General features: G+C 34.5%; 1 protein-coding gene across 1 annotated transcript; it reads left to right on the top strand.

Annotated features, from left to right (window-relative positions):
* Positions 1–2,991: 2,991 nt before the first annotated feature.
* LOC132163961 (superoxide dismutase [Cu-Zn], chloroplastic) lies at positions 2,992–9,167 on the top strand. Its single transcript, XM_059574348.1, has 8 exons — positions 2,992–3,373; positions 3,850–3,911; positions 4,035–4,074; positions 4,172–4,267; positions 4,346–4,377; positions 4,545–4,620; positions 6,376–6,429; positions 8,935–9,167. The coding sequence occupies exons 1-8, from the start codon at positions 3,106–3,108 to the stop codon at positions 8,958–8,960; spliced, it is 654 nt and encodes a 217-aa protein (XP_059430331.1). The 5' UTR covers positions 2,992–3,105; the 3' UTR covers positions 8,961–9,167.
* The last annotated feature ends 5,275 nt before the right edge of the window (positions 9,168–14,442 follow it).

The raw sequence follows: 14,442 nt of genomic DNA, 5'->3' as shown, positions 1-14,442 counted from the left end.
TAGCATTAGAGGAGGATTCGCCGGAACACTCCCGGTGTATTCTCTGAACTCCGTTTCTGTCTTCTAGGTTGAAGAAGAAGCAACATCTAGAATCACAACCTTACCCTTTGAGTCCACCATACTAGAAACTGTACCAACAATTTCTAACCGTTGATGTTGATGACATGTTGTGCCTGCTAAACATAATATACAAACTTGAAACTACCAAACCCTAATATTAAAAATTTAAAACTTAAAACTTAAAACTTAAAAGTTAATTTATATAATTTAAATAAATTTAAAACTTAAAAGATATTAAATTTAAAAGATAAAATTAAAAACTACCAACTACCAAGTACCAAAGTCCAAAGATATTAAGTATAATTGATATAATTTAAATAAATTTATATCAAGGATAAACTTAAAAGATAATTTATATACTTTTCTTGTTAATTTTATAATTTATATATAATAATTATTATATAATATAATTTACATTTATAGTTTAGTTGATACTTGTTAGTTGTTAACTTGTTAACGTTAAGTACTTAAGTTAGTATATGATGATTGATGAATATAACAGATCATATATTATATATAATTAACCTATCATATCTAAATATATATTATAATTTATTAATTTATAAGTATAACACTAAGTTAAACTAATTTAATTTTATACAATTAATTAATATAACATTTAAGTTTGTATTATTGTATACAATGTCAATTGTCACACCCTAAAGAGTAACGTACATTGATTAAGAGCACATTGTTGACTAACTTTCTAATTGCTTAGATTCTTAGAAGTTAGAACCTATCACCAATATTTTTTTAATTGCTTAGATTCTTAAAACCTAGTTACTAAATTTGAGATTAGTATATATTAACCATGTGATTATGTAATACGAATTATACTATTATACAGTTTATACTAAATTACTAATAGCCTAATATACATTAAGCAGCATAAGTTAGTAAATTATTAATTTTGAATGATAAATATTAAATTGTTAATAACTTAATACTTATGATTATATTTAGATTATGATTCTAAAGTATAAATAAACACATTATTGATTTTAATTTTTAATATTATTATACATTTATACTAATAACTTAATTTGAGATTACATGAATCACTTTGTAATATATTTAATGATAATACATTAATACGTAGACGGTAGATCATATGATAATTATATAATTTATATGGTATTATCTATCAAATAAATAAATAACTAAATAAGAATTAATGAAGTATCAAATATGAATCATCAATCATATGACAAATTGATAATATAGATATAAATATATATCTAACAAGCCATAAACGAGTCAGTTTGAGCAAACTTTGAGCCTAGCTAACGAGCCACAAATGAGCCGGGTGGATCGAGTTTTGAGCGGGTTGGGTTTGCGAGCCCTAATCGAGTCGGGCGAGCTGGGCTAACCGAGTGTTAAGTGAGTCGAGCTAACGAGCCCTATACGAGTTGGGTGAGTCGGGCTACTCGAGTCCTAAACGGGTTGAGCTCATGAGCTCCAAACGAGTCGGGCTTGTCAGGCGAGTCAAGCCTTAATCGGGTCGAGCTTATGAGCCCTCGCCGAGTTTAGTCGGGCGAGCCGGGTATGTTTCATTTGCTAATCGAGCGGGCTTGTACAGTAACGAGCGGGCTGGAATAGTTTCGAGCTCGATTTCGAGTCGAGTTTAATCGGGCAGGTTCACGAGCCGACTTGCTCGTTTGCAGGCCTACTGTTTGGTAAACACTATATAGAGTGATTTTCCAAAAGAAAAAGAGGCTCATATCACTTCTAAGGTCAGTTTATATTATATTTGCTGAGGTTGTGGACTCACTTATCTGCATGTGTAATTGTGGATTCATTTGGGATAATCCACCATTACATAAATTTTGCAGGAGGAGATAAATGCCAATCCTTATATGCTTACTTAGCCTCTTTCATTGAGGCTTTATGATCTTTAAGCTTTGAAATACTCACTTAAGCTAAGTCAGTTTGATCAGTTTAGTTGGGTTACTTATGTATGCCGCATGTGGCATGTCGTTGTATCTTTGTTTAAGCTAGTAGGGTTAAAGCTTTGTAATGAATTTATTATTATGAATAGTAGCACTAGTTTGTTCTATTGATGAAATATCAAAGTCTTATAGATGTAAAATTTGTTCAGGTATTTTTCAGATGCGTTGGTTAAGGTAATAGTAGTATGTCACATAAAAAATAGAGATATTTTCACTTACGCCCTTGTTATAAAGGGATGAGCGTTACACACGTGTAATTGTGTGTGAGACCATAGAGCAAGTAAAATGACAAAAAATTATTTTGTTATGAGAAATGATATAGATACTCTCACTAGTTAACTCCATAACATGACATTGAAAATCACCATTAGATATTACATATACTTTCGCTTGTTATTTTATCTCATGAAAGCATGTGTAGTGCTTTTCTTTTGTAATTGTATAACCTTTGTTTTGTATATTTTCTTTCTGTTTTTAAAATTGTACTTGCTTTCATTTCTTTAAACTTCTCAATTTTTTTTTTTTTTTTTTTCAAAAAGTTGATTTTCAAATGATGTGTCACTATCTATTGAATTAATGATATATTTTTTAAAATAATAAATTTCATGTGACGGTGGTATATTATTTGAGAACCAACTTTGAAAAATAAATAAATTTGAGAACTTGTTTGATAATGGACTTGTGTAGTAGATTTTTGGTTTAAAAGTGATTTATGTGATATAAAGTAGATATAAATTTTTAATTTTTTGTAAGAAAAAAGTGAAAAAAGATTTATTTTGTAGTGAATTTTTTGTTTAAATAATAATATAAAATGATTGATGTAATATAAATAATAAGAATTTTGCAAAGTTGTATTTTATTTATTTATTTTTTAAATTGGGACTTATGCACTTTTCAATTTCTTTTGCATCTTTGAACTTTCCTTCGTTTTGAATCCTTTTTACATCTATTAAAAAGAGAGAAGAAGAAAACAAAACAAAAAACTCCATAGGCCCAGATAAATTACCCCACAGTCGCACCACAGTTGGGTAGTAGCCACCACTCACGAGAAGGTTCATCTCTCTCGCGTTATCGTATCTTCTTCTCAATCACAGAAATGGAAGCCGCACTGGCAGCTATGGCCGCCCACACCCTCATCCTCTCTCCTCCCCACATCTCCTCAAACCCTCACCACCCTCCTCCACTCCTCCGCTCCTCCTCCTCCTTCCTCAACGGCCCCTCCCTCAAGCTCCCCCGCCAATCTCTAACCTTCTCCCTCTCCGCCAAACCACTCACTATTGTCTCCGCCGCAAAGAAAGCCGTCGTTGTCCTCAAGGGTACCTCCAGTGTCGAAGGGGTCGCGACGCTGACTCAAGAAGAAAACGGTATTTCTTCTCTTCTTTACCCTCTTTTATTATCAGCTTATTTCTATATAATTCTTTATCTGGGTGCTGAGAAAAAAATATTTCAGAGAAATTTAAATGCAAGACTCTTGAAGGCGTTTTCTATTTCCTTGGTGTTTATTCTCAAATTGTTGGTGTTTAAGGAAAATGAAAAATTCGGTGAAATGCAATGTGTTGTTCGAGGATTTAGCAGCTTAACATCAAAATTTTGAACCTGCATTTCTGAAGATAAATGCGTTTTTCTGGGCTCATATTATTTTTGTTGTTTTGTACTTCGACCATAATGACTGAAATATTAACATTAGATTCGGTTGAGGGGGGTTTTGATAATTGCTTGGCATGGAAGTAATCCAAACTTTTATACTGAAAAGTTCTCGTGTTCTTTATGTTCCTCAGTTGTAATGGTTATTAACCAGAGCGTTAATCCTCGGGTGCTAATTGTAATGACGTGTGTATAGGTCCCACAACTGTGAATGTTCGTATCACTGGGCTTACTCCGGGGCCTCATGGCTTCCACCTAGTAAGAGGGTTTTTTTGGTGTTTTTTTATTTATTTTTTATTTTTAAATAATAATAATTAAAGCATTACAATCCATTCTGTGCTTTTGTACATTGAAAATTTTCTGAACTCTTCTCTCTTCTAGCATGAGTATGGGGACACAACAAATGGATGCATCTCAACAGGTAGGACTCAATTATCTTTCAAGTTCAAACTATTAAATTTTTTGTCATTGTATGATGCTGTTTTAGTAATCTTTGCTTCTTGAATTTTACACGATAGGAGCACATTTTAATCCTACCAAAATGACTCATGGTGCTCCTGAGGATGAAGTCCGTCATGCGGGTGACCTGGGAAACATAGTTGCCAATGCCGATGGTAATGCATTTGTTAGTGTTCTTTGATCGTTTTGTATCTCTACTTTAATGCGATGTTTCGTAACTTTTGGTGATGCAGGGGTGGCAGAGGCAACAATTGTGGATAGCCAGGTACTGCTTACATCCTTATATTGATTGGGTGAGACTGTGCTTGTCTTTTATTTAGTTATTTACTCTGGGTGTGGCCGTGTTGGTTTGGCTTTCATATCATTTTATGCTTTTGGCATTATTGTTCTTTCTAGTAGTGTTTAATTATTCAATCTTGCTAAAATATGCAGATACCATTAACTGGTCCTAATGCAGTTATTGGAAGAGCCCTTGTGGTTCATGAGCTTGAGGATGACCTTGGAAAAGGTAAGTATTTATTTACTATTTGGTACTTGGAATTTGCACCATGGCTGGAAGGGAAATTCGTCCTTTTAAGTTTGACAGTCTTATATTATTTCTAAGTAGAGACTGAATTTGCAATGAGAGTGAATGGTTTGGGGGAGAGGGGACTCCGGAGGGAGAAGAAAGTACCTCTCAATCTGTTGGATCTTACATTTCAACCTCACTTGTACCAATGAGCTTTAGCTCAATCGGTATTCCTCCCTTTGTAGCAAGGTGGAGGGTGAGGTCGTGGGTACATGTTCCACCGGGTGCGTGTTTAACTTACCAATTAAAAAAAAAAAAACATTTCAACCTCACTTGTGATAACCATCAGTATAAATCAAGGGCATTGTCAAGGATTTTGTTTAATAAGTAATAATGAGATTTTTTACACGGGTTCGAGGTTTACCCGACAGGAGTGGGTACACGAAGTGGCCCTACCTTGGAGGGGTTTCTCGTCATAAAAGAAAAAGTAATAATGAGATTTTGTTACATAAAAGGACAGAGCTCAAGTATACAACATGTTTGCAAAAGGTTCGCCAAAAGAATACACGCAAAATCCAACTAATCTATGAAATCAATAAAAGAAGAAAACTGGATGCAGTCAAAAGCAAGCATCCTCTCATTCAAAGATCTAAAAAATAATGATTTAAGCTGAAGCATGGAAATCTCAACACCAATGAAGGTTATATTGTTCTTCTCCCTCCAAATAGTCCACACCATGCATAGACGAGTGGCAATCAATATTGATCCACTACTATGTCAACCAAACCAACAATTACAACAAAAGAGCACACATGAATACCCTTCAAGGGCATCATCCACTGAACTCCAAATAAAGAGAAGGCAAAAGACCACAAATACCTAGCAACAGAGCAATGAAGTAAATATGTTTGACTGATTCTATGCTAGACTTACACATATAATACAAAGTCAAAAATTATATTCCTTTTGATAAGATTATTCACTGTTAGAATCTTTCCTAAGGCACATGTTAAAACAAAAAGTTGACTCCTTAGGGACTTTTCTGTGCCAAATTTTCTTCCAAGGAAACAACACCTGATTAGATCCTCTCAAAATTCATACAATAACAGAGCAAATTGGCCATTACACTTAAGCTTACAGATCAACCTATTCTCCCTTACTCTTGCTGGAAGATTAGAATATAGTAGAACCCTAGGAGAATCTATTGATTCTAATTCCCAATCCTGAAAAGCACGATTAAAATAAGGATTCCATGAACATTCCCTCCCATCTTCCGATACCTGAAAATAAGAATAAATAGAAGCATCCGTATCCTCAGCAATTAGAAATTAATGAAGATAAATGTCTTTTAAAGCAGCATTCATTTGCTGCACATTGTGCTGAAAACAAGCTTTTCTACTCTCACCACATATTTAACAAATGCACTAAACCTCTTCCATCCTTTCAATCCTTTCATAAGGTCTCTTAACCAAATTCCTTGATCATTAGCTGCACCAAGACTCCCCATATTTCACTGCAATTATTCACGTCCACAAGTGATCCCTTGCTCATCAAAGCACCATAACCATTTTACCCAATAGAGCTTGGTTAAAAGTTCTCAATAGTTATAGTGAAGTGTTAGTTTGCCAAATGGCAGAGTGTGTTCTCTTAAATAGTTATAGTCAAGTGTTCCTCACTAGCTTGTCTTTACTTGCATTTTCTTAGAAGTATTTATTTTTCACCTCTGCTTACTCTCATTTGGTTATGCATTTGCAGGTGGACATGAACTTAGTCTGACCACCGGCAATGCAGGTGGAAGGTTGGCATGCGGTATGTGAAAAACATGATTTTATTGTTTATTCATACTCATTTCTTGTTGTCTTGCATAGCCACTTGAAAACAATTATCTCTTCTTTGAAGTCCTTGAAATCAAGTCTTCTGAAATATTTGGTATCGACATTTGTACAATCCTCCTATTACAGATAAGCATTAGCATAACTTTAAATTCCCTTTAACTAAGGTTATGAATTGTATAAGTTCATTTGATCGGATGAGAATCTTTGATTCCGTTTATGGGTAGGTTCAAGGATATTCTCATTTTCTCTTATGAAGAATTGTATGCTCCATAATAACTAGACTTGTTTCGAACATCATATTGTGGTTTAAATCTATTTTAAATACACAGAAATGCAATCCTAGAAACTAATATAGTGCTAGTAACACTCCCAAGGCCCCCCAAATCCCCACCTCTTCTACTTGGCTGCTGGAACTCCCAACCTCAAAATTAGTTCTACTTGGGAAGGCATCCTGAATATTTGTGGACCACAAGATCCTAGCAATTTCTATGGAAATAGAACTTCACAAGCTGTCAAAAGTAGGCTACACAGTTCTACGTGTATTTTAGTGAACAATCCCATGTTTTCAGTTTTACTGATCAAGTATACATGAGATCATAGAAGTTCACCAATTCATGTTGAAATTTTTCATCCTATAATTGTGTTTATGGTGGCACATAACAAACATAAAATTCAGCATGGTTATTTCAATGGCCATATTTAGGCTTTCCAAATTTTCAGTAAGTTCATTTTAGCTATTGCTTAAAAACCAGTGATTTTTGTATCTGTCACCATATGATTTCCATCATGGATTTCACACTGTTAATTTTCTTTTTGACAAGTAATGGAAATTTAGAAAAAGCATAAGGCGGCTCTAAGTACACAAGAAGTATACACAGGAAGCACCTAACTAGAACAAGCAAAAACAACAAGAAATTCTCACTGTTAATTAACATAAATGATGCCTTGAATCTCTAAATTCAACAAAACAACAAGATATTTGTCCAACATGCCTATTGTCCAATAGAGTCAAGAGGGGGCAGGTTCTCTCTGCCTCTACCCTCAGAGCTCCAGAATTTTTTTTAAGCTTCCTATTGAATTTAGATATTCTTTATTTCTTGTACTTACAATATATTTAATATATTGATATTTATTTTTTACATTGAAATTCTCACTTTAAATCCCATAGGATGTTGGAATTCTCATAAATTAGTATCCTGTAGAAATATTTCAGCCCCATATTACCAGTATGACGGTATCCAGCCTATTCCATCAATGTACCTTCAGTTTGGCTCTAAATATCCAATCTAGAATTGCAAAGAGAAAAACCTTATCACCTGTACTCGCCGCTCAATATAGCTGGGATGTTAGGCATACCATACTCATATTTTGGTATAAAAATGGAGCACTTCTTTTTGATTAAACTCTTATCTGCCTCCACAAGCAAAATCCTGGCTACGCCAAGTATCCAATAAAAGAAGAGAACAACATAGCTGTGATATTCTGCAGTTCACTTTCTTAACTAGTTGTGTGGATATTATAAAATGAAGGGGAAGTACTTAAATTGGGAGTAAAGCACTTGGTTCTCATCTTCTCATTCATTGTGAGTTTATTAACAAGATATGGCACCTGGTAATCATCTTGTTTGGTGTCTCATGGGTCATGCCTAGCAATATTCTAGAGCTACTTCATTGTTGAAAGACGTAGGGGAGGAAACAATCCAAAGGGGCTATATCGAAAGTTGTCCCTACTTCACTAATGTAGAGCATTTGGAGAGAAACAAATCGACGTCTTTTTGCAGGCCGCGAGTCTAATGCACTACAACTAAAACATTGGGCTTTAGTTTTTGTTCCTAATTTCTCTTCCTTTAGTCTTGTAGATCTTGTTATTTTTTAGAATTTTGACCTCACGAGGGTGGTTGCTTCTCTTGTATATTTTTCGTGTACACGACGACCCTTTCTTCCTTTTCAATAAATTATTACTCATAAAAAAAGTACATAAATTGGGCATTGCTTGGATACTTGTGCATTTGTTTTACTCTATGAAATTATTGCAGAAGAAGATCAAATACTTCAGTAAGTGTGCCATTTCTTTGTATTCTAAGATTAGACAAAATCTAGTGCTTATAAAGACACCCTCGTCTGACTCATACCTAATTTCATCTGATGTAGTTGGGAAGAGAAATTTCAATCTAAGGTGGAACTTGGGGATATCATATGAAATTTATTAAGGAATTCTATACTGGTTAAATATTTAGAAAGAACTCTCAAATAAACATCATGTCTAGTTCTTAATTCATTTGCACAATTTCTGCCTATAGTGCCATTATTTTTCAGGATTTTTCATTTGGAATACCATAAGGTAATCATTTTATTTCAGTACCAGTTTCTACGTATCATGAAAAAAGTTCTCTCAGCAATTTCTGCACTATATATGAAAGTGAAACTTGTTTCTTTCAAAATTGTACTTGTCCTTTCTCAGAGTGATAAGGTCTATGCAGGTGTGGTTGGTTTGACTCCAGTGTAATAGCAGCTCTTGCTTGGAAAGCACTCTGTTCTCTAATAAGGTATTGGCTGCTTGCAAAGCCATCATCAGTGTAAAATAAAATTGAGGAGACAGCTGGTGTTAGTTTTGTACTGAATTGCAGATTTTCATCCGCTTTAAATATATTTCCTATTCAACAAACTTGATGTTATTTGTTACTTATGTTTGAATGCATTTGAGTTGGAGTAACCATATTTTGCTATCTTTTCAGATATTTATTTATTATTATTTTTCTTTTTGTGCTCTTCACAGTGAAAATGTCGGTAACTAGCCCTAGAATTTTCTTCAGTCTTTTTAGAGGGTTTGCTTTTATGCCAGACCCGTGGATAATGGACAAGATTACCTACAAAATACTGGGGCCACCAAGGGAGTGGCAATCACATCATATAATGACAATGACGAAGAATGGCCTTCGCATATTTTCATCATTATTAATATACTTGTGATTTAGCCAAGTGAAATAAATAGGATAGATCTAGGATTTCATTCAGCCCCTTATGAATCTTTAGGGCTAGTGTCTAAGTATGCTCATGGAATCTACATCAAATCATATTGGGGCTAGTCACCCTCTATCGACAAAGCAAGATATCCATACTTTCCTTTTTTATTTTTTTATTTTATTTATTTATTTATTTTGATTATTGTTTCTTTTTGTTACTATTTTAACTTTAAGACTTTAATCTTGAGTGACTATTTTTGTTATACATCGAGTGACTATTCCAAACTCTCGATTACCCATTCCTTCCGACAGTTAGTCCCATGGCACGAGACACAAGCCCACTTGTCTCACCACTTATCAACCAAACAAGTGAACTTCAACACCACAACACAACAATCTACTATCATATAATTTTCAATACAATTCTATAATGGGGAAAAATACATTTAACCCCTCAATGTTCGACCTCTTTTTTTAATCTTGCCTCCAATGTTTAAAAATTAACAATCTACTCTAACCGAGTTTCTAAAATTTTGAATGTAGCCACTTTGTTAATAATTTCTGTTCTCTTATGGAAATTATTGAAAATTTTAGAAACTTAGTTGAGGTACATTGTCAATTTTTAAATATTGGAGGCAAGATTGAAAAATATATGAGGCCACTTCAAAAAAAAAAAAAGAAAAAAAAAAAGTGAAACTTTGGGAAAGTAAAATGTATTTTTCCCTTTATAATAATACTATTCATCTATTGAAATGAGTGTCACCACGGGAACGATCACATTGCATACCCTAATCGGCTTGCAATCCAACTATCCATGCAATTCTTAATTAAACATAATTTCTTATATGAGATGTTGTGAATTCCTTTTACATGGTTTTGGAAACTAGAATTAATATATAAAAGATGGTTGCTTTGATTTCGTTATCAAGATCTTGAGATATCAGTTACATCTCGACGTATCACTTAGATCGAGATCTCAACATAGTGACTAGGAAATAGATGGTTGAGCGGCCCAACGACAAATCAAACACTGAAAAACACACGGTAATCAAGATTTTGATTTTGATTTTCACCGAAGGCGTTCCGGTCACCATGAACAGCTCATTTAGAGCTCTATGAAGGCACTACCCATGTGGCCCATGTGGGCTAAGCCTTCTTCAAAACTTAAAAGAAGCAGAGCCAAAGTAAATATTTATTATACTCGCCTTTTTATATACAGCTGAGCCAAACAGAAAGGTGCAACCCCTCAACATCCGTACATAAAAATTTTGTACTGTACTGAGGCGAACGAAACTACTATTTTTTTTTTTTTTAAAATACCAAATTCACGTGCCCGCTCTTCCATAATGACATCCCTCCTCCTAATCTTATTTTCTTTTATTTATATCTCACATCTTTACACAATTGTTCGCCCAAAACAAATTCAGGTTCTCTCCCAACCCCTTAAAAAGCCTCCCATGCCGTTTCTCCCTTATCAGTTCACTAGTTCAATACCCATTTTTGAGCCATTTAATCAAAATACCCATTTCAGGAAATTTCTTGAAAACCATCAAGAGTTTCAACATCCACCACTTGAAATAGAGACCCACCATTAGTGGTTGTTGCTGTAGCTCAAGAAATGGTAAGTTTCATTGTTTCTTTTTATTTTTTATTAATCAAAATTCTTTTGTTGGAAAATGAATGTTCATTTTACTAGACTTATTCGGACTTGCTGGAGCATTTTGGAAACAATTGACTATCAAATTCTAGAATGAGAGAGAGAAAAGAAGAAGATGGAGAGAAGAACTTGACTAAGTCTCATTAATTGTAAAAGAAGTAATCGATTACAATTTATATGCATACTCTGTTTCTCACATTCGAGAACAGAGTTTGTTAACTTAGTTAAGCAAAACAGTTTGCTTCTTAACAAACTTAACTGAACTAAATAAAATAACTAAATATAAACTACTCAACAATTAGTTTAAACTGTTATTTTTGAACTGCTGATACTCCCCCTCAAGATGAAATATATCCAATATATTCATCTTGGACAACAGATTGTGAAATTGAACAGACCCAAGAGGCTTTGTAAAAATGTCAGTTAGTTGAGAATGAGTAGATACATGAAGAGTGTGAAAAAGACCAAGCTGGATCTTTTCTCAGATTAAATGACAAACAATTTCAATATGCTTTGTGCGCTCGTGGTAAACTAGGTTTGCTGCTATGTGGAGTGCAGCCTTGCTGTCTCAAAATAGGGCTGCTGGTTGAGGGTGAATGACTTGAAGATCCTTTAACAATGAAAATAACCATGTTAAACAAGCAGATGCCATAGACATATATTTTGATTCAGCAGATGACCTAGAAACAGTCTGCTGTTTCTTTGACTTCCATGAAATCAAAGCATCACCAAGAAACACACAGTATCCAGTAATGGATCTTCTAGTATCTGGGCAGCTTGCACAGTCAGCATCATAGAATGCTTTCACTCGAAAATCTGTAGAAGATGGGAAAAATATTCCTTGACCAGGGAAGCTCTTCAAATATCTCAATACCCTATGAGAAGCTTCCAAGTGTGGTTGTCTTGGCTGACCCATATACTGACTTAGGTTTTGAACTGCATATGCCAAGTCAGGTCGAGTGATTGTAAGGTAGATTAACCTGCCAATAAGTCTCCTGTAGATTACCATCATCCTTAGACAGCTTTATGTTCTGCTCCATTGGAAATTTAGAAGATTTAGCAGCAAGTAAACCAGAGTCTTCTAAAATTTCCAATGCATACTTTCTCTGTGATAGTGAAATCCCTTTGTCTGATCTGGCTACTTCCAATCCAAGAAAATGCTTCAAAGTTCTCAAATCCTTGAGTTTGAACTGCTGATTGAGGGATGTGATGAACTGAGTAATGGCTGCAGAATCATTGCTAGCTAATATGACATCATCAACATACACTCAATAAAAACAGAACCTTGAGTTCTAGTGAAGAGACTATAGTTAGATTTGGATTGAAAGAATCCTTGATTAATCATTGCGTTGAAGAATTTTGAGAACCATTGCCGAGATGCTTGCTTCAAGCCATACAATGATTTCTGCAACTTACAGACTTGTGACTCCCCCTTAATGCCAAATCCAAGTGGAACATTCATGTATAAATCTTCATCAAGATCACCATGGAGAAGCGCATTGTTCACATTCAATTGGTTTAAAAACTAATTCTTAGAAGCTACAACAGCTAGCAAACATGGTGAGTTTAGCCACTGGAGAGAAGGTTTCACTGTAGTCTATACCCTCACATTGAGTGTACCCTTTAGCCACCAAACGCGCCTTGTACCTTTCTACACTTCCATCAGATTTGAGTTTAATCTTATAAACCCATTTACATCCAATTGCTTTCTTTCCAGTAGGTAAAGTGGTCAAAACCCAGGTGTTGTTTGCTTCTAAAGCATTCAGTTTTGCCTGCATAGTATCTCTTCATTCAGATGACTTCACAGCTTGATGAAAAAACTGTAGTTCAACTTGGGAAACAAGGGACAAACTGAATGCTTTATGAGAAGGTGACAAATGATCATAGTTCAAAACAGATAATAGGGAATGAGGAATACCTGCATTAACATTCTCAATTACAGAATCATTAGTTAATTTGGTTATGGAATCTGATGAGGTGGACTTGGAGGAGGAAACAAGTTGACAATGATATTGTTGCAAGTAACCATGAGCTTGTCTAATGAGAGTGGATTTCCTAAGATTTGTCTGTTGAATAGAAGATGAATGTGGAGTGTGGACATCAGGATTACTATTGGCAGAAGGAGGTGAATGATGATTAGAAATATCATGAGAAGAAGTTTCATGATGGACTATGGAGGGTGTGGAATGATCATCATACAATTGCTGCTCTATTTCTATATGAGGGGTAGATAGAGGTGAATTAGGATAAGAATCAACATTATGATAGACAGGATTAGATGAGGAAATAGAATGATGTAAAAATTCATTAGGTTGAAAAAAGTTTCCATTTGAATCAAAGTGAAAAGCATTAGATGCTAATGGAAATATATTTTCATGGAAAATGACATTCCTGGATATAAAGATGGAGTTAGTATGAATATTGGATATCTTATATGCTTTCATACCATGGGGATATCCTAGGAAGACACAAGGAATAGCTCTAGGGTCAAACTTGGTTCTATCCCGGGAGAGTGTGGAGGCAAAAGCTAAACAACCAAAAACCTTAAGATGGGAATACGTGGGAAGTGCAGAAAACAATAACTCATGAGGTGATTTATTTGACAATAGAGGCGAATGAATTCTATTAATCAAGTGAGTTGTAGTTAGAATATAATCTCCCCAAAGTTTAAGAGACAAATTGGATTGAAATTTTAGAGCTCTTGCAACATTAAGAAGATGTTGATGTTTTCTTTCCACAATGGAGTTTTGTTGAGGTGTTTCTACACAACTATGTTGATGTAAAGTACCTTGAGAAGAGAAAAAATCATCCATGTGAAATTTTACACCATTATCAGATCTCAAGGTTTTAATCTTGAGATTAAATTGTGTTGCAACAAGTTTAAAGAAAGATTGAACAAGGTCCTTAATTTGAGACTTTAGATGCATGAGATGAACCCATGTATATCTACTGAAATCATCCACAATAGTAAGAAAATAGTGTGAACCATTAGTAGATTGTTTAGAAAAAGGTCCCCAAATATGGACAAGATCAAAAGGAGCATTAGAAATTTTATTGCTAATTGGGAAAGGTAGATGTTTTTGTTTTGCCAAAGGACAAACAGTACAAATGTTATTAGAATTAGTTGAAATGGAAGGAACTAAACTGTGTAACAATTTTAGTCTAGGAGATGACAAGTGACCTGGCCTATAATGCCATAAATCTGTAGTAGTATCTTTGAGAGAAACAAAAGATACTCTAGCCTGTGCGGAAGACTTGCTTGTTGACTGCATTAAGTAAAACAAGCCTCCTCTTTGCTTACCCACTCCAATCGTTTTCCACTTGACCAAATTCACTATAAAAAAACAATTTTTTTCTCATTGGAGTTT

Source organism: Corylus avellana, chromosome ca10 (assembly GCF_901000735.1).
Source record: "Corylus avellana chromosome ca10, CavTom2PMs-1.0".
In the NCBI taxonomy this organism is placed as follows: Eukaryota; Viridiplantae; Streptophyta; class Magnoliopsida; order Fagales; family Betulaceae; genus Corylus; species Corylus avellana.
Note: the sequence above shows the minus strand (reverse complement) of the source record. Positions and strands in the feature narration are given on the sequence as shown.

Coding starts and splice junctions, on each gene's coding strand:
- LOC132163961 (XM_059574348.1), top strand. CDS start 3,106: ATGGAAGCCGCACTGGCAGCTATGGCCGCCCACACCCTCATCCTCTCT. Junction 3,912..4,034: donor GGCCTCATGGCTTCCACCTA/GTAAGAGGGTTT, acceptor TCTCTCTTCTAG/CATGAGTATGGGGACACAAC. Junction 4,621..6,375: donor TGAGGATGACCTTGGAAAAG/GTAAGTATTTAT, acceptor ATGCATTTGCAG/GTGGACATGAACTTAGTCTG.